The following is a 21,097-nucleotide window of genomic DNA, read 5'->3' as shown; positions in this document are numbered from 1 at the left end:
GCGAGGACACTGAGCAATTCTGCAAACGTTTGAGGAGTTAAAACCAAAACCATTTTGAAAAGGTTTTGATGTTGCTCTTTCGCGTTGAATTCTGGGCATTTCTCGCTCTGCCCTCCCTGGTCCTCCCAACTTCTCTCAGCTGCGTCAAGTTCCTGTAAAATGTGCACAATGGTACCGGAAAGAGAATGATTGTTTTTCTACAATAAAGGCGTAACATTTTATATATGTATATGTATATGTATATATGTATATGTATATGTATATGTATATGTATATGTATATGTATATATACATATATACCATTTCCGAGAGAGAATATTACATGTATTTCCCTTGGAATAATTTGACGAAGCCTAGATGTTACACTTCTATAGTCTACATTACACAAGAGTATGGTATTTAAAAATATATTAAACCTGTATTAAAACAAAGTTGTATCATTTCAACACAGAATGCCCATAAAACAATGCAATTTACATAAATTTAATTAGCTACAAGTACCACTGTATTTAAAAAAAATATCAAAAGAAAATCAAGAGAAAAGGGATCTTTTGAATTGCATTTCACACCACGCGTATATTCAGATTATTCTTTTAAACAAAAGGAATGTGTTGGATTAGAATGTAATCTAGTAAATGTTTAAATTTAAAAATAAAATGCCATTGTTGAACAATAAAGCCTTGAGAGAGAAAAATATGATAATTTAAATGAGAATCTTACGTCTTACCGGAAACAAAAAAAGAAAAACTACTGAAACTAATGTAATATAATGATTTTGAGATAGTATACGGAACTATAATCATCTACATCCTTTACTTTCATTTTCTTTGTTTAACAAACCCAGAGCGCACGGTGTTATTTTGGAAATCCCACACGGAAACTGCATGCGCTCGTGCTGTGCACCTTGACACCGGTAGATGCTTCACTCCCTCCATTCATTTCATTCGCACACAGTCGCATCCTAGCAGCGAGCCCTCCCCTCCTGTTTCTCTCCGCCTGGAAAGATGGCTGCTCCGGTGGTGGTGAGAAGCTCCGGCCCGCCGCTCTGCCCGAGCTTCGCGGAGGTCTGTTCGTTCCTGGAGCGATACGGACCGGTGCTGGATCTGCCCGAGATGACTTTCCCGCAGATGGAGAGGTATCTGCGGGACACAACGACAGGTGAGAGATCGGAGGTAGCGGTGGTGGGGCGAAGAAGTGGTAGAAAGCTGCGACACTTGAAACCGAAGGAGAAGGGGTCTACCACTACCACCATCACCATCATCATCGTGATGATGATGAGGATGACGAAAATGTTGAGTGTGTGGCCCCGGCAGGGCAGCATAAGATCGGGAGTTTAGTCCGCGAGCTTCTCCGCTTTCTTAAGGGTTGTGGCACATTTTGGCCCAAGTCAGAGTCATTTTTCCCTCGTAAACGAAACCAAGTTTCTGAGGAAATATTTGGACAGAGATTAAACGTACACTGCTAACACACAGCTAGCCCCACTCCAAATTCCACTCACTTTGGACTATGTTGTGCTAAAGTTAGAGGAAACGGATGCAGACGGGAGTTTTAAAAAATCGCAAGTTACCCCTAGAGGTTTTAGTTAGAGTCAAGTGACAGATCGTCGATAATGTTGTCAAGGCTGGTATTGATCTGTTAACGCTAAACTTGGTGTGGGAGCCATGATGCAGCACTGCCTAGTGACCACACACAGCCAACCAGCTAGCTCCGGAGTGTTGTCAGGTGTAATTTTTCACCGGCCTTGCCTCACAGGCAGTCGGACTGGAATGTCAATAATGTGTTGACCGCGTGCTCATGGTGGAGATACACTTTCTCCCTTCGATCTGCATTTCAGACTGCTGTCAAAACTGAGCGACTGATGTTAGCTAAAAACAGTGGATGTTATTTTTTGGGCATTGGTTGAGTGGCTGTCAAATTTGCACAGGCGCAGTAGGGACTGTGGCTTCTGGCTAACTAGTTAGCATCGATGATTTCGTCAACTTTTAGGCAAAGTACATCACAGACCCCTACAGTTGATTTACCACGTTATCGTTGATAAAACAGAGATGTTTGAGGCTCGTGGCTGTCGTGTTAGTAGCTTTGCAAACCGTGTTGATCTTGATAACCAGATAGTTTTCAATTACCGTTAGTTCTGTTGCTTAACGTTAGCCATAACTTGCCGTAACGTTATATATATTGCAGTTAGAAATAACGGCACATATTTACACAGTAGTTAGCTATAATATTTATCTGACATTTGAGCCTCTGGTATGACTAACTGCTAATCAAGATATTTTTTCTTTGTTAAACAAAACAACACAGACTCAGAAGAACGTCTTATTCTGAGTCTGTGTTGATTTCTTCTCTTCACTGTAGCGGCAAAGAAAGCTGGAATTTCCTGTAAATTCATGGGCTCCGTAACTGTCTCACGTCAGACCACGCATTGGAGCTCTTTTTAAAATGTTTATTTGAGTATAGTTATGATCCAAGGTTACATTTGTAGTTATTAGCGAAGTAACTAATATCAATGGGATTATTATTTTTTTTGCGGGCAAAAAAGTCTTAAATCCTGACACAAATATTTCTTACATCTTGAATAATAATAATTATATATATATATATATATATATATATATATATATATATATATATATATATACAAACAATAAATGATGAAGGGAAATGAATGGCAAGAGTTGTGACTTGATGCAGTCTACAATGAAATGTCACTAAGTACAATTCCCAAGTGATAAATATCTCCCGCACTTAATAGCTTTTCTTCTTGCAGTTTTTAACAGAGGCTCAATGTAGACTTCTTCTTAAAGCATCTCATCTTATTAATAAAGCATTTCCCAAGATATAAAGATATATTCTGAAATTAATAGAATTCATAATAGTAGTAGAGTCTGACATTTTCTTGCCAGTATTTTAACGAGTCATAAGGGAAGGAAGGCATTATAACCCATTCTGAAACGACACAATTATACATGGATTATTGATAACCGGCGAGTGATCACTTTATTTAACGACCACAAAATATTTGCATTAATCTGAGCTGATAGACACAAACTAACTGATTAGTCAATCAAGTTTTATAAAAAAAGTAAGGTTGGTGTTTGATCTGATGAACTATAACGAACTCCTTAAAGATAGATGACCCTGCAATTTTATTTTTAGATTTGTATAAGGACTTTGGATATTTCAGTCATATATTTATTTTTATTACAATAGCTTTTTTTAGTTTGCTCTATACGACTGTCTTTACATTGACATAACTATGTACACTGTATATGAGAAATAACAGCGTTGAAACATTTTCCTGAAAATGGAACATTTAGCTGTTTCTGGCACTTCATCATAAACATGTGTTTACACAGCACTGGGGGGGAGCAGCATCCAATATTCATGAGGTAGCACAACACCTGGTATCTCAATAATACTTTCAATGCAGAATTATTTTTTAAATGAAACTGTCCGTGCAGAGAATACATTGACAAGTGTGTCTCTTTGTATTGCTTATCTCAACGCCTTTTAAATTGCACTGATAAACTGGCTCATAGGCCCCCAAAGAGTGCAGCGCTGCAGAGGCGTTTGAGTCTGTAATAACAGATATTACATTCACGGACGGAATCATAAATGTCATTTTCCTTTTTATTTATTTACCAGTGGACGACCGTTTACCAACAGCTGCTGGAAGAGATGTGAAATAAAACAAATCCCAGTGTTGAAAGAAAAGTGTTGCTGTCAAGTTGTTACATCTGTTGTTAAACTCGTGTTCATGGTAAAAAGACCATTAATCAACAAAAACTCTGTTTTTTAAAATACATTCAGTATGGTTAACCTTGAACCTAGTTTAAGACTTCATCGCATACTTTCTTTTCTCTGTTGTCATGAACTTGGTTGTTTAACAAAGAATCTAACACACGTCATTAATAAAAAATATTAACTGTGATGTGGTTTGATTGATCTCTATAATGGAAATGATTCAGCCCCCTCAACGGGGAGAATGAATGTTTGTTGTGTGGACTTGTAGTGACGTATGATACGTCCGATGAACAATGTTGTTTCTAATCATCCTGTGTGTTTTCCAGTTCCTAAACCCCTTGTGGAGCTCCACGTGAAGCTGCTCAGAAAGCTGGGGAGGTCTGTGACTACTGACCGCTGGGAGAAATACCTGGCTAAGGTGAGGGCCCCCTGTATGTGTGTTGTAATGTGTTTGGCTTCAGATTCCATTTGCAACTTTGCTTGACATGATTAATCTACTGAAGAGGTCCAGCTGTCTCTGGATGCTCGCTTGCTGCATCTTAAAGGGATAGTTTGGATGTTGTGAAGTGGGGTCGTGTGAGGTACTTATCCATAGTCGGTGTCTTTACCTACAGTAGATTGCAGTCAGCACGGCCACCTAAAAAAATCAATATGAGTTTAAGCAATATAAAGAATATTCTCACTGTATTACTTTGCCCTCAGACGGCCCGTTCCTACAGGGAACTGAAGCTGTTATCTGTGCTCTCTTCAAAGCAGCACACTCCATTCACTAAAAACAGTAATCTCACCTCACAGAACGAGGAGTCGCTGCCTCCATCGGTTAGTTTGTCTGTGTGTTTGTTATATGAATCAGAAATAACCAAAGTCACAGAATAAACGGCAAGGGAAAGCGGTGAAAATATTATAAATATAACATACACTTAACCTGATACAAGGTTCAACATTAATGGGTTTTTCAGGTCCGGTGGGTCAGAAAGCTGCTTGCCTGAAGTTAATTTTGACTTGTCCCGATACAAATAGTGCAACTCTCCACAGAGATGAGAAGGAAGCGAGATGGCTTAGTCCTTAGCTTCTGATGTGTTTAATTCTTCTCAAGAAGTGGGCCTTTCTTTTAGGTGGCTACAATATGTTTGGCTCCAGTTCCCCAGTGGAAAGGGCTTTCTGATGGCAAGGTCAAGCGGTGAAAATATTTTTAATATTGCAAACACTTAAACTGATATTGATTTTTTTTTTTGTTGGCTAGAATACATGTAGCTGCTGCCCCCATGTACAGCAGTACATCACTTAGCTCCTGTCTCTTTGTCCAAACTGGGGACATACCATGTCGGTAAATACACGACTATGGAGAAGTACCTCACACAACCTACGTTCAAAACATCCAAACGATCTCTTTCAGAGTAACTTCTCCAGTTTCCTCACCTGTGACCTCATCCCACAGCTGAAATAACTGCAGGAAAGGCAAAGTGTTTGTTAGTGGGGATGCATGGACTAACTGTAGAGCCTTCCCTCTGTGGTCCACAGATGGAGGAGACGTATGAAAGAAGATGAAACCAGCGTTGAGACAGAGGACTTGTGCAAACAGTCTTGTATTCAGTGACTATATCTACATCATTGTCTCCTGTAGGTTTGCCAGGAGTTGAACAGTACCTGGGCCTGGGAGCTGGAACAGAAGGGCTACCAGGAGATGTCCATGGAGTGCAAGTCATGCATCCTCAAAGTATGACATGCCCTGTTTTTACTCAATGCAATAAGTGTAACTAAAAGACTTCAACATCTGCAGTCAATGCAACAACCACGTTCATATTGTCGTTTTTTCTTCAACTCCCTCCTCTTTCTTTCCACACGTGTATTCTTTTACCCTTCAGTATCTCTGCGAGTGTCAATTCGATGACAACCTTGAAGTTCAAGATGGCGATTAATGAGGAGGAACCAGAGAAGATGCGTCTGCAGCCTGTGGGTCGGGACCAGCAGGGCCTGATGTACTGGCTACAGCTGGACCAGGAGCAGAACATCCGGCTGTACACGGAGGAGCAGGACGATCTGGACGGATCCACCTGGAAGTGCATCGTCAGGTATTACTGCTCTGGTGGAAACGCCTCTCGTAGTGTGTCCACAGGTGCCATGCATCTGGAGAAGACGTGGTGGCGCTGCTGTAGTCTGCCATCAGGAAAATCCACTTATTCAAACTGTCTTCTCAGGAATCGTAACGACCTGTCTGAGGCTCTGGAGCTGCTGAAGGCCCAGGTTGAACCAAAACCGAGTCAGGACCAGAACCAGAACCCGGATGGATCCAGGAGCGCCAGCCCCACAGAGAAAGATGCAGGTGTGTTTGCTGAATGAGCAGATATTGCTTGTTTGGATCATAAGAGTTATATCCTGGATGAATCATCAGTGAGTTGAGGGCTTATGAATGCATGTTTGCTAAAACTTTGAAATTATTACTGAGAGAAAATCTTTAAAGTGGTTGTTCAACCCAAGAGGTCGACTGTCATCATCTTCTCTCCTTCCTGTTAGTCGCAACACTGTTGAGATTCTTATGTCCACAGATGCAGCTAAGAGCCAAGATATGTCAAAGTTAACAGAGATGCCAGAATAACAGAATCAACTGGAATGACAGTCGAAGAGCTCAGGCCTCCACCAAGGGCGTTATAATCTCATCGAGTCTAAAGCTGATCAAACCAGAACAACATTTCAGACCTGCAGTCCAACTGATCTCTTTAAAGGCCGAAGAGAAAAAATACTGATCTGAAAAAAATTTGAAAGTCAAATATAATTTTCTAACTGTGTGTGTGTGTGTTTTATGACAATTTAGGGGATGAGGCCATTGGAAGCACCAAGACCACAGAGGAGCACAGTGACAGTGAGAAGGTTGACCTTGTAAAAGAAGAGGAACACCCAACACAAGGTACTTAGATAAGAGAAACATCTGGTGACTCCACTTTTACACTTTGTTTCATGAGAAAGGCACTTCAGTTCACTTCAGTTGAGTCAGGTCAACAGTCTGATGAATGATAGAATCTGATCCTCCTTGATGTGTTGAGCTGAAGGACAGTTTTGGGGCTTTTTTTTTTTTTTTGCTTTATTGGAAAGTGCACAGTCGAGAGCTGAGGGAAACGAGGAGAGAGGGAGAGCAGGGACGACATGCAGCAAAGGACTTTAGTCAGACTCAAACTACGGATGTTGTGCTTACATGGTCGGCGTCTTGAACCTCTCTATGGCACCAGGACACCCTTCAATTGGAAAAAGAGGGACAGGAAACTAATCTAGATTTTTCGTTTAAATGATCAGAAAGTAGTGAAACATGTCCATCTCAGTCCAGGTGATGCCTTCAATGTCTTGTGTTGGTCATATTTATTTGAATATGATATGAAACAGAGAAAAGCAGAACATCTTCACATTTTAAGGTCTGAAAACTGCATTTTCTGCCATTAATCGAATTTGGCAAGTTGGACACCCAGATAGCTCACCAGGCTGAGCTGCGCATGCTCTAAGGCTGAGTCGTTACGGCAGCGGACCCGTGTTCAACACCAACCAGGAAACTGCATGTTGTCCGCTCTCTCTCCGCCTTTCCAGTCCATCTCTCCATCTTCCCTCTGTCTCTATGAAAGCAAAAAATAGTTGGCGATAATTTTTCTCCATTAGGCGACTAATCGTTGCAGCGCCACCCGCCAGATACAAAAGGGTAGACATGGTCTCTACTGAAGGTAGTTTACCAGCTCAAGTGGGAAAATCCCACCCTGATCATCGACACTACGACTGTTTGTTTCTCGTTTGAATTCCATTTTTCTTTATCTTACCCGAGCTGCTCCACGCACTCCGCCTCTCTTGTTTGCTGTGATTGTTTTATCTTTTCTGTTTGGCAGTGATAAAGCTGGAGCAGACCAAGCAGGAAAACACTGAGGCTGAGGTGAAAGAAGAGAAGACGGTCCACAAGTCATCACCTGTCTTTGACAACCGCGTGAGCACGATCACCACCGTCATCAAATCAGAATCCAGGGACGCTGACGCTCCCAAAAATGCTGTGTCTGTTGTCATGGCACCTGGTGCGACTGTGACAAAGCAGGAAATGAACAAGGAAGTGGAAGCTGAGCGGGCCGTCGTCAGGAGCAGCGAGCAGGCCAAGATACCACTGAAGAAGAGGGAGCTTAAGATTGCAGAGAGCTTCCACAGCAACCACCTTAACAACAGTAACAGCAGCAGTATTATCGTTTGTAACCCTTCAGTCGTGAACAGTCGTGGCAAAGAGGGGAAGTTGCCGAGCTCATTAGCGCCTCCTGGTGGTCCAGCTGTCCCACAGCAGCAGCAACTTGTGGTCACTGCATCGAGGCAAGAACTGAGCAACGGGAGAGCGCCTCTCCCTTTGCTGCACAAAGAGGGACAAAATGGTGTCATAGGGGTCATAGGTCAAGTCGGCGTTATAGGTCATGTAGGGGTCATCCGCAGCCCGTCCGAGCGTCACAGAGCCCCTGGTGCTGAGCAGCAGGAACAAAATGGGCCCAGCTTAGACCAGCGGGGCTCCAGAGCTGTGGAGGAAGAGAGGGAGGTGAGCCGGCAGTCAGTGCTGGTAAGGAAGGGAGCGGTCGAAGTGGAGGAGGCGGCGGCGGCGGCGGCGGCGGCAGCAGCAGCCAGCGCTCTTCCTCCTCCTACAGTGATGGAGACTCAAACTGCCAGAAAACGGCCGTTGTTATCCTTAAAATCTGATCTACTCACTGAAGCTGTAGACAGTAAAGTGGATTCTGTGAGCTTTTCCTCACTGTCTCAGCCCACAGAGGACTCCAAAGGACAGACTGCAGAAGACCAGAGTAAAACAATAACGGAGGAGCCGTTAGACAGAGCGACGAAAACTGGGCACTGCAGTCGTCAACAGAAGGATGACAACCTGGATGACAGGGAGGAGAGGGAGGAGAGGAGGAGAGAGTCTGGGTGCCCTGTGGCAGAAGAAGGAAGTAAAGATGACCCTGAAAAGAATAAAAGCACTTTAGAGAAGTTGGAGGCAGAATCTGGGAGCACTGCTTTACCTCTCAAAAACGTAGACCAGCAGGATAAAAAGGATTACCAGGGCGACGAGGTCAATGGCGGGTTGGCTGCCCAGGTCAGAGTGAAGGACACTGGGCTTGGATCAGGGGAGAAGCCGGGTCCCCTGGAGGAAGCCTCCTCTGAGCTCCAGAAAGAAGGAATCAGGTTGAAGATCAAGATTCCTCCCCACCGGAGAAACAAGTTGAGGGGGAAAGCGGTAAAGGACGAGGGGAAAGAGAAGGAGGAGGAGCTGCAAGATGAAGGGAGGCCGCTGAGGAGATCTGCAAGGATTTGCAGGTACGTGTATAATAAAGTTCATGAAGCTGGGGGATCAATATTAGAGAAGTTAAATTAGAGGTGCAAGTCTGACCTGTCGATCCTGATTGTTCTTTCTTAGAACTATAATTGACAGAATACACAATGGAAAATACTATTGTATGTAAATTATAAACATGATGTGCAAACTATACTATTAAGTTGCTAAAGCTAGCGAGAATGTGTGTGTGTGTGTGTGTGTGTGTGTGTGTGTGTGTGTGTGTGTGTGTGTGTGTGTGTGTGTGTGTGTGTGTGTGTGTGTGTGTGTGTGTGTGTGTGTGTGTGTGTGTGTCAATAGTTGGTTACTGTCTGTGAACCATCACATGCATGTAAATCTGACCGGCACAGAACGTTCTATATCAGCGACTGATTGGCCGGTCACAGGTAAAGGCGTTTCTGGTCACTGGCCGATCATTCGCTGCATTTCTAGAATAAACTTGTTATTTCTCTTTGTTCATTGTAATCTCAGATACAGCTGCGTTGATTTTGACAATAAATTTAGTCCCATCTATACTTTTTTTCTTGAAGATCATCTGCTTTGCCAACCTGCAGGCCGAGCTCGAAGGCCGCTGAGAGCCAGAGAAAGAAACCACAAAAAAAACAGGCTCTGTCTAACAGAATGAGAGAAGAGGAGGAGGAGGAGGAGGAGGAGGAGGAGGAGGAGGGAGAGGAAGAAGAAGAAGATGAAGAAGAGCAGAGCTCAACTACAAAGAAAGATGGAAAAACAGAAGCTGTTGGGCAAATAAGGAAACAGAGGGTAATCAGTTTCTGAACGCGAGTCGTGTGAGAACACACATTTGGGGTTTCTTTTGCTTCACTCTTTATTTGTTTGACTGTTTTTCTCTCATGTTCAGGGTAAACGAAGGCATCGACGCCCCCGGTGGTCCAACATTCGTGCTAAGAGACGCAAACTGAATGAGGGAGAGGAGGTGGAGGACACAGGGAGGAAACAAGGAGACGGGGAGAGTGAAGGAGGGAGCGACTCCGGAGAATCCTGTAAATCAGAAGAGCTTCCCATGGAGGATGCCTGCAGTCACTGTGGCCTGCCCAACCACCCCGAACTGGTGAGGCTGTGTGTGTGTGTCAGACTGTTATTGTACTTTTGAGTCTGCTTTTTATGATTTGTGCAACGGCCTTTTCAGATGACAGCATGATATTTAAGACTTTAGTGTATTTCCATCTTTTAGGCAAACGTTTGGCCACGTTCTGGTTAAACATGATTTTCCAAACTTGACCAACAATGAAAAGCCCAGACAGCATTGAATTTGCATTATTATGACATGAGTAGCAAATGCAGCAATTTGAGAAGCTGTAACCAGAAAAGGCCGGTTTTGTCTTTTTTGATAAATGACGTTAGTTATCAAAGCTGTCATGTCTGCATCTCTGGAGATTGATGAATCGATTAATACAGTTATTCTTCCAGCACTGGCTGTCTATACTGAAGGCCCAAGTCTATTGAAGCTATTTAAAGGCTTGTTTGTACTTCAATATGGAGGAATAGTAGTTTATATTTGTGTGTGTGTGTGTGTGTGTGTGTGTGTGTGTGTGTGTGTGCGTGTGCGTGTGTGTGTGTGTCTCCACAGATCCTGCTGTGTGACTCTTGTGACAGTGGATACCACACGGCCTGTCTGCGGCCGCCGCTCATGTTGATTCCAGATGGACAATGGTTCTGTCCACCCTGCCAACATGTAAGCGCTGTGTGTGTGTGTGTGTCTGTGTGTGTGTGTCTGACACATATAAAGCACATTTTATCAGTTGTCAAACTATAAACCTGTTTTGGTTTTGGTGGTAAGTCTCCATCTGATGACAGCTCGTCATTATTTACAACTAAAACTCTCTAAAATACTGTGTTGTCAAAAATGTCTTAAAGGTCCCATATTGTAAATCATAGGTCTTCAACAGGGGGTCAGGAGGTACTGCAGGGGGGTCGCGAACTTGTTTGTAGATAAATCAATCTTTTTTTCTCTTTTTTTTTTACAATTGTTTTCTTTGATTCACATTCACATTCCCTCCTCCGCTGTACTTCGCGAAGGGCGGCGACACACACACACACACACACACACACACACACACACACACACACACACACACACAGTCAGAGACAGAGTGGAGGAAAGGGGGGTCCCTGCACCACGCTACACCGGTTTGGGGGTTGTGTAAAGTGAAAAACGTTGAAGACCCCTGTTGTAAATGCTTTGTTATGGGATTAGGTTTTGGCTGCTGCAAAATAGAAAAATGAAATGAAAGCAGCAAACATTTTGCAGAGTTTAATTGAATAACTCTTATTTGGGTTGTGAAGCTTCAGGCTGTGGTACAGATGTGCCATGAATAAAACCATATGTTTTCCCATCATTGGTTTTTGATTTAAAAAGCTAGTCTAAGTCTAGGTGCTAATCTATGAATACTGTGAAAGTATTGAAATGCTCAATCCATGGAGAAATGCACACAGCCCTTATTGAGACACTGCCTTTAAATGAGCCGTCAGTTCTTCCGTTGTGATGTCACAACTACACATATATACAGTATATCTCAAAAGTGAGTACACCCTTTAGATTTTTGCAAATATTCTGTTATATCCTTTCAGGGGATAACATTATCCTACTGAAACTTTGATATAACTTAAAGTAGTCAGTGTGCTGCTTGAATAACAGTATAGATTTATTGTCCTTTGAAAATTACTCAGTACACAGCTGTTAATGTCTAAACAGCTGGCAACAAAAGTGAGTACACCCCATAGTGAACATGTCTAAATTGTGCCCAAAGTGTCAATATTTTGTGTGACCACCATTGTTATCTAGCACTGCTTTAACCCTCCTGGGCATGGAATTCACCAGAGCTGCACAGGTTGCTTCTGGAATCTTCTTCCACTCCTCCACGACGACATCACGGAGCGCACGGATGTTGGACACCTTGCACTCCTCCACCTTCCTCTTGAGGATGCCCCACATGTGCTCAATTGGGTTTAGGTCTGGAGACATACTTGGCCAGTCCATCACCTTAACCTTCAGCTTCTTCAGCAAGGCCGTTGTCATCTTGGAGGTGTGTTTAGGGTCATTATCATGTTGGAAAACTGCCCTACGGCCCAGTTTCCGAAGAGAGGGGATCATGCTCTGCTGCAGGATGTCACAGTATATATTGGAATTCATGTGTCCCTCAATGAAATGCAGCTCCCCAGTGCCGGCAGCACTCATGCAGCCCCAGACCATGATGCTGCCACCACCATGCTTGACTGTAGGCAAAACACATTTGTCTTGGTACTCCTCACCAGGGTGCCGCCACACACGCCGGACACCATCTGACCCAAACAGGTTTATTTTGGTCTCATCAGACCACAGGACATGGTTCCAGTAACTCATGTTCTTGGATTCATTGTCTTCAGCAAACTGTTTGCGGGCTTTCTTATGCATCGGTTTCAGAAGGGGCTTCTGTCTGGGGCGACGGCCATACAAACCGATTTGATGCAGTGTGCGGCGTATGGTCTGGGCACTGACAGGCTGACATCTCACTTCTGCAACCTCTGCAGCAATGCTGGAAGCACTCGCACGTCTATTTTTGGAAACCAACCTCTGGATATGACGCTGAGCACGTGGACTCAACTTCTTTGGTCGACCCTGGCGAGGCCTGTTCCGAGTGGAACCTGTCCTGGAAAACCGCTGTATGATCTTAGCCACTGTGCTGCAACTCATTTTCATGGTGTTGGCAATCTTCTTATAGCCAAGGCCATCTTTGTGAAGCGCAATAATCCTTTTTTTCAGCCGCTCAGAGAGTTCCTTGCCATGAGGTGCCATGTTGTCCAGCATTCAGAGAGAATTGTGCCCAAAACACCAAATTTAACAGCCCTGCTTATCATTTACACCTGAATCCTTGTAACACTAACGAGTCACATGACACCAGGGCGGGAAAACAACATCATTGGGCACAATTTAGACATGTTCACTATGGGGTGTACTCACTTTTGTTGCCAGCTGTTTAGACATTAACAGCTGTGTACTGAGTAATTTTCAAAGGACAATAAATCTATACTGTTATTCAAGCAGCACACTGACTACTTTAAGTTATATCAAAGTTTCAGTAGGATAATGTTATCCCCTGAAAGGATATAACAGAATATTTGCAAAAATCTAAAGGGTGTACTCACTTTTGAGATATACTGTATGTAGAAAGTGACGCTGCAGTCATTCTACGGCTGCAGTGACGATGCCGAGATGCCGAGAGTGCAGATACAGAAACCAATCGTAGCAGACTGGACAGTTCGTTGAACATTAAAGCATGTAACCAAAGACACAAACATTAACCTGAAGAATAACCTCATTTGTCCCTTTTTAAAGTAGTTGATGGTTTGACTAAGAGTTAATTGTCTTTCATTTTGACGGTAAGGCTGAGTATGGTGTTCCATGCTCGTGACGGTACAACACTACAAACCTAAACCTTATTTAGAGACATTTTAATTTAACAAATGAACACACTCTGTGCTTTAGTGCACAGTGGGACTAATATAGAGTAGAGTGTTGAGTTATGAACAACACATTTTAAAAGGGAAGTTTTCCAACATTTGATTTGTGGCTTTTGTTTTTCCTCCTTCAGAAGCTGCTGTGTGAGAAACTGGAGGAGCAGCTACAGAACCTGGACAGTGCGCTGAAGAAAAGAGAGAGAGCAGAGAGGAGGTACACACACACACACACACACACACACACACACGCGCGCTATAATCGTCTTTCTGAAAATAAGCTCTCAAAGTCAAAATGATGTCTCCCTGTCTGTCCAGGAGGGAGCGGCTGGTGTACGTTGGAATAAGTGTGGAGAACATCATCCCTGTGAGTAAACTCCAAAACAATCCATTAGTTAAACTATGTGTCAACAGCTGCCATGAGGTACATGTAGGCTGAGTGTTGAGTCATATCCTGTATTTAACAAAGTTTTATTTGGAGTTGCTAACATTCTGAACGAGGACGGTCGCTCACGTTTGCAGTTGTCACGAGATCAGCAGATGAAAATCACATCATTTCCATCAACCGGCTGGGAATTTCCACTTTTGAGCGTAGCATGAAACTAACACATGATCAAACAGCCTAATCTTGTGGAAAACAAATTTAAACTTGTGGTCTAGTGGTGTTCCAAACAGAACACCAGAAGGCCGAGAGTTCAATACCAGGCTGCCACCATTGTGCCCCTGAGCAAGGCACTTAACCCTGAGCTGCTGCAGGGAGACTGTCCCTGTAGTTAGTTCACTGTGAGTCTCTCTGGATAAGAGCATCTGCTAAATGACTTGTAAACTAAACTTGACATGGTGGCCATCAATAAATATTAACTCACCGTGCAACATTAAAGAGAAGTTTGACTGTTTTAGGAGGGCGATGAGGGCGAAGAGGAGAAATCAACAAAGAAGAAAGATCCCAAAAAGAGCAAAAATCTGGGGAGGAGATCAACAAGAACCAGGAAGCACATCAGCTACAGGTGAGTGTGGCCGGCCTGGCAGGGGTTACAGGTACAGGCGGGGTTTTCTCGTAAACAACGTTATGTAACGTTCCTTTCTTCCATAAATACCAGTCTACTGTAAGTATGGAGGAGAAGTTGATCCTTATAGTGCGGGGCTGCCCAGAGCTTTAAGATCCGACACACACACACACACACACACACACACACACACACACGGAGCGGAGCAGAGCACAGACTTTCCTGGAGATTCCTAGGAGAACACACAGCTGTCGAAAAGACAATATTTTAATGCACACATTAAATACGCCTGGAAGAAGACTAGATGATACGGTTAGCTGGTTATGATCGCTTTGCAAGGTCAGGCACAACCTGCCTCAGTGCCCTTGACAGTTGGTAGAAGAGTGAGCGCCGGACAGACGTGCCTTGCATTTTCCAGGCGGTAAAAGACGCGGCAAATGTAAGGCGTATAAAATGATGCATAATAAAGTGTATTTGCAAAGCTGATCTGTTTTTTATATATATTTTGGGACTTCCATTGTTTACTTTCATTCATGATGTTTTGCTTTAATTATAAATGTGACGGGAAATTGTTAAAAAATGACCAGATGGTGTCATGTTTACAAGCAGATTAGTATTTTCAGAAAGTTTCATAATATAAACATAAATTCCCCGACAGAAGCTTTCACCATCGTGTGTGTGTGTGTGTGTGTGTGTGTGTGTGTGTGTGTGTGTTGCAGGTTTGATGACTTTGACGATGCCATTGATGAGGCGATAGATGAGGACATCAGGGACCTCTGTGGAGGTGAGTGGACGATGTGAAGGTGAAATAATTTGGCAGAGTTCCTGCCGTCGATGACGTAATAAACACGGATTAACTGCAGAATAAAAAAAAATATATATATATATATTTATTTAAAAATTGTTACATTTGTATTTCTGCCCTTAACAGCAGTTAGTGAGCAGCTCAGTAATGGAGTTGATGAATACACGAGTATTAAGAGTTGAACCACAGTTCCTCGTGTTTATATCTGAACATGATGACTTTCAAAAGATCTCTTGGAAGACCTCGCAGTCTGGCAGGAGAAGTCAACGTGTGTACGGGCTTAGTTTTAATGAGTTATTAAACCAGCATAATCCCAGGGTCATGAAACTGTCACTGCAAAATGGTATGCGGCCATTATTCATGTTAGATTACACTTCCTGCTCTCACATGTCAAAATGAGCTGCGAGTTAAAGGCCTATAGGAGCCATAGGGGGAGTAATTACATAAGTTGTAAAGGTTTGTCCAAAATATAAAAATGGGTTTATAATCTAACAATATCATTATAAATAATTCAACCCGTGTGTGTGTGTGTGTGTGTGTGTGTGTGTGTGTGTGTGTGTGTGTGTGTGTGTGTGAATGAACCCAAACTTAGTGTCTAATTGATTGCACTGTTTCTAACTTGGACTCTTGTGATGTAGGAGCAGGGCGAGGCAGAGACATCACTGCCATCCTGTCAGAGGACGGGAAGGAGAGCCAGCGGCCAATCAGGAGCCAGCCTCAATCTGCCAGGAACAGGAAGAAGCGGAGGCTGAACGACCTGGAGAGTGACAGCACGGCAGCAGAGAGTGAAGATGAGTTCATGCTCAGCAACAGGTAACGCACACGGACATACTCTCCCTGCCTCCCCCCGGTCCTTGTTCTCTCTTTTCAAAAACATTTACTTCCATCTGGCTTATTGTTCTCTTCCTCTTCCCCCTCAAAGCTCAGAGGATGAAGACTTTGCTGCGTCAGGGGCTGATGATGACGAGGAGGAAGATGAAGACGCGGGCAGCGATGTGGGCAGCTTGGACATTGGGTCCCGCCCCAAACGGGCGATGAAACGAGTACCGAAGCACCAACCCAGCAGGACCAAGCACAGGGGCAGGAAGTGGCTGAGACGGCGGCGGAGACGCTCCTCTGAGGAAGAGGAGGAAGACAGTGATGAAGAAATGGGTGAGTGCGCACCGCAAGGGGAAACTGCCACGCTGCAAGACAGAAGTGTTTTGCAGTACAGACTTGATTGTGTGTATTGGAGTATGACTTGTATTAAGTCTGTTGTTACAGCTGAGGCAGACTGAAGGACATGTTCTTCACAGAGTCCACGGTGTTTTAGATGTCTGGTGTCCCACCAACAGCCCAAAGATATTCAGTTCATGATGAAACGGAGAGAAGAAGAAATCATTTAGGACCCAGAAGAATCATTATCCAAAAATGTCTTTTAAATTGTCCCTTGTCCTCCCCAGGCTCGGGTCAGTACAGCGACATGTCTGACAGCGACGCTGACAAAAAAAGGCGGGGTCTGAGGCGCGGCCAGCGGCAGCAGGTCAACTACCGCGAGACGTCAGAGTCTTCCGACAACTCCCGGGCCTCCGCCAAGAAGGTCAAGGTTAAACCCCGCGGCAGACCACGCAAGGAGCATTTCTCCAGCGACTACAGCGATGGTCAGTCATTTCCTCTCAAAGCACTTCCTGCGCATGTGTTCTAGTGGCAACAACTCACATTGACTTTAAGATAGTCTGGAGATCTATTGTATGTGTGAAGCATGAATTAAAAGAGAACTCTCACAGTAGTTGAATGAAACAGGTGACCAGGGTCACGGGACATGCTGTTGGCTGATTCCACTTCCTTTTCTTTTAGTGTCAGCTTCTTCCAGAGACTCCGAGGACGAGAATGATTATGAAGATGAAGAGGACGATGATAAGAAACGAAGAGTGAACAAGAGGAGAAGAGAGGAGGAAGACCTGCGGAGAAAGAGGTCGAGAGGAAAGAGGAGGAGATACGAGCACGACGAGGATGAGCGTGAGCGAGGGAGGCGGCTGAAAAGGAAACTGTTGGAGAAGGAGAAGGACAAAGACAAGCGGAGGAGAGTAAAGAGGACGGAAAGAGAAGAGGAGGACCCGGAGAAGATGGGCAGGGGGAAGAGGAGAGAGATGCTGTCACAGCAGCGGCGCAAGCGGCTCGCTCAGATGCTGAAAAAAAGGCGGCCTTCAACGGAGGATGAGGACGAGTCGGACGAGTCGGATGAGTCGGAGTCGTCGTCGGAAGAGGATCGTCCAGTCCGCAAAAGACTCAACCGCATCGACTCTGACGATGAGGAGGAGGAGGAGGAGGAGGAGGAAGGGGAGGAAGGGGAGGAAGGGGAGGACAGACAGAAGGTGACGATGAAGAAGTGTTCAGCGGTGGAGAGGAGGGCCGACAGCGACACTCAGGAAAAGGGGAGGGGCCGTAGCCTGTCTCCGTCAAACGGACATCGGACCTCCAGAGGCCCGGCCAAGCCTGGGGCTGGAAGTCCCACTGCACCCAGGGACAGTGCAGGATCAGACAGGCACAATGGCCCCTTACATCCAGAGGAGGAGGAGGACGAAGAGCAGCAAGAGGATAAGGAGGGCCAGACAGACTCATTAAACTCTGTCCAGAACAGTGCGCAGTCATGATGGCTGTGTTTGTGTGAATAACGCTGGCTTCTTTGTTTCTGTTTTTTAACTGTCATGCCTTTCACCCACAAACCACCTTTGGAACTGGACATCTGTCCACCTCCGCCTCTTCTTCCCCTTCTTACTCTCCTGTGTTGCTCTTCCTCCTCGCTGTTGTGTTGTGTTAGAGTGCTCTCCACGTCACATACTGTACTTCAAAGTCACGAGTACGCATTTACACTCATCGTCACCTCTGGCAGAAGGTAACGGCCGACGCAGCCGGACCAAAAGCTTCCTCGCAGCCGGACTGGCAGCACTTCATGTTTCAGTGGACGCACTCGCACACAGCCGGAGGTTATCCCTGAACTCTTTGAGTTACGGACGACTCTCCGGTGGCTCCGTGCGGCAGGATGATGGGAGATGAGAGTTGGTCACAGGGGTATTTGTAGTGTACCTCATACTAAAGCACTTCATCATTCTCATAGCACTTAACAAGCCACCACCAGGGAGAGTGTCAGTGTCAAACCGAACACTTTGGATCATGTGACCTGATGGTTAGAACAACACGAGCATAGTTTCTCTCTTACCTGCAGTTGTATCTACCCGCGCAGATCGTTTTGCTTTTATTATTGGTCCAGGTTTTAAGATATCTGAGATTTAAGAATACAAAGTGGTTTCCATTGACTACGTTTATACGCACACTAATATTCCACATTTTGTACAATGCTCCAGATTTGATACGGATCTTGTAAACCACAGTGCAGGGAGCGCCTCAGTATGAACCCTGCATGTAAACGGGAATAATAGTGGAATATTCAGTTTCATTAGCCGTAGTAGTTTAGTAGGAATAATTTCTTTTTTGAATTAAGGGCCAAATCCGTACAAGTTGTTACATGTTGTTACATGTTGTTACATGTTCGTCATGTTGCGTCATGTTGCGTGTCTCGCCCGCTCTCCATGTTTCCCGCTTCGGTCTACACTGAAAAAAGACAAGAAGTGATCTTAAAGAAACTGTAGACAGGAAGTCTCTGGAGTTTTGTCAGTGCAGTGAGAACCACAAAGATTCCCTTCCGTTGTGTCGGGGGTGGCAGATAGACACTCGAAACCTCTACAAATATTTGGTCTTAAAACGTAGACTTCTGAGGCCGCAGCTCATTTAAACTCGCTCGTTCTGTCCGACAGCCAAAGTGTTCGGTTTCAGACTCACTCATTTGTTCCACATGTTCACAACCTTGGCTCGGTGGGACCATGTTTGCTGTACATTTGCCTTGTACGCTGTTCCTTGTAAGATAATAGATGTTCTGTTCTCTTAGTCCTCTTGTAAAATATAGTGTTATATTTTCTATATGAAGGAGAGGAGGAGAGATGCTGCTGTGAGAGATGTGTGGATCGATGAGGCTTCAACGGCGAGTTCTTCAGCGGCTTGCTCGTTTTGTTTGACATTCTGCGGCCGTTGATTTGTGTGAAATAAGACCAGCGAGGAGCCCGTTCAACAGGAGCCCAATACTGCTCAACGTCAGCCCCGTGTCGTACATCTTTAAGGATTTTTAACAATTGAAGCGAACCCCAGGACTTTATTAGAAAGAACAATGCTTTATTTGCTGGGCACCACTCAAACATCTGGTAACTTTGTTTTCTCCAGCAGCCGTCTCAGCTTGTGTATAACCGTCACTGTTGGGATGTACACTTGAAAGAGTGGCAGCTAAATCTTTGGGTTGTTCTGGTTTTACCCTGGATGTCATGTTGCTCCCTCTAACTTTGAATTTCTTTTGATTCCCACTTTAAATGCAGAAAGACTCAAAAGTTACCGATGATCTTGCAACTCTTTTTTTCCTGTCGGTAAAAAGTAGATTTTGATCTGAAAGTGGACGATGTCCACTCAGCTTGTACTTGTTCTAAGAGTTCCACTTCTGAACGCTCTAAAACGAGCAATAAAACACATTTACCAAACCGCTTACTCCTACACACAGCAACGCTTCAGTGAGCTCATCACTCATCACAGTCTTGAGAAAATCACATTTTACTTGGTGATATCTTTTTCTGCCAAAGATATGATGGAATTACATTTCTTAATAACTCCATTTGCAATGAACATGTTCAATTAACAATGGAATGTATTTGCAATATCTAAATATATAGATGGGGAGGAAATAATTGGAAATTGACTGAAATGGAATCAAACAGGAAACATTCTGTACGTCTTGTACATGGAAGTACCACACTGACAAGTTTAAACAATGTAAAAGAATTATACTAAATGTGACCAAAGAAAATCAGAAGATCATATCACATTTATCAACAAATAAATAGTGATGTAACATCCTGTCAAATGCAAATAATAGGCTAAAACTACCCGATTCTGAATTTCACATATTGCTTCAGCTCACGTATTATTTATCATTTCGACAATCACTAACTCGGGAGATGTATTTTAAGTCCCAAGAAATGTGATGAATAGTTCTTCTCCTGGAGGCTGTGTGTAGGAGTGAAAGTGAACGGTTTCTGCTTTTATCTTAAATCCAAAATGTTCCATCCGTTTGATAAACGCGGCCGGATCAGTGTGCAGCTCCGGCTGGGATCTGATGAGGCAGCAGATCCTCTTTTTGTTTAAAAACCAGCTGCTGTTCTTCTGATGAGCGTTTATTTTAACGAGCACTGGTTCCAAACTCGCAACCAAAGTTAATGATTATATTTTAATTGGCTTTTATCCAAGTTGCAAGTTTCCACTCTTATCATCTTATAAAACATTTGTTTTCAGAGAACACAATGTAATTATCATTGTAGCATCGCTCCTTAAACCAGCAAGCATTCAAACAGAGCATTGTTTTCTGTCTTTATTTTAAGATTTAAACTAATGACACACTACTGAACAAAGCCAGGACTCCATTTGAAAAGCTTCTACTTTTATACAGTGAAGAGTTGGGAGGACAATTTTGCTGTGATTCCCATTTTAAGAAATGTTTTCTGTGCAGAGATTACGCTCACAAACAGACGGGTCAAGTGAGAGTGTTTCATAACATCTGTGGGAAAATGCTTCAGCTGCTCGTCAGAGAAAGCTACAATGAAAAAACAAAACGGAAAAAAAAGATTTTTAAACGGTCGACATGAAACTGAAAATGCACATAAAGAGAAACCGTCAGACAAGAAGGAA

At 43.8% G+C, this 21,097-nt stretch overlaps 1 protein-coding gene across 1 annotated transcript in view; it reads left to right on the top strand.

Moving 5' to 3' along the window:
• The first annotated feature begins 879 nt into the window (after positions 1-879).
• Positions 880-21,097, top strand: part of rsf1a (remodeling and spacing factor 1a) — a 21,393-nt gene continuing 1,175 nt past the window's right edge. The window contains 19 exon segments of the mRNA XM_029445899.1: positions 880-1,158; positions 4,071-4,162; positions 5,369-5,461; positions 5,610-5,639; positions 5,641-5,816; positions 5,943-6,067; positions 6,557-6,649; positions 7,608-9,057; positions 9,628-9,832; positions 9,930-10,139; positions 10,659-10,763; positions 13,660-13,739; positions 13,841-13,889; positions 14,423-14,529; positions 15,249-15,313; positions 15,973-16,147; positions 16,257-16,486; positions 16,777-16,974; positions 17,171-21,097. The exon segment at positions 17,171-21,097 is cut by the window's right edge and continues 1,175 nt beyond it. Of these exon segments, the coding sequence (XP_029301759.1) occupies positions 1,005-1,158; positions 4,071-4,162; positions 5,369-5,461; positions 5,610-5,639; positions 5,641-5,816; positions 5,943-6,067; positions 6,557-6,649; positions 7,608-9,057; positions 9,628-9,832; positions 9,930-10,139; positions 10,659-10,763; positions 13,660-13,739; positions 13,841-13,889; positions 14,423-14,529; positions 15,249-15,313; positions 15,973-16,147; positions 16,257-16,486; positions 16,777-16,974; positions 17,171-17,967 (4,434 nt within the window). The 5' untranslated portion in view covers positions 880-1,004 and the 3' untranslated portion in view covers positions 17,968-21,097.

Source organism: Cottoperca gobio, chromosome 13 (assembly GCF_900634415.1).
Source record: "Cottoperca gobio chromosome 13, fCotGob3.1, whole genome shotgun sequence".
Taxonomy (NCBI): Eukaryota; Metazoa; Chordata; class Actinopteri; order Perciformes; family Bovichtidae; genus Cottoperca; species Cottoperca gobio.
The sequence above is the reverse complement of the archived record's forward strand: the minus strand, read 5'-3'. Positions and strand labels throughout refer to the sequence as shown.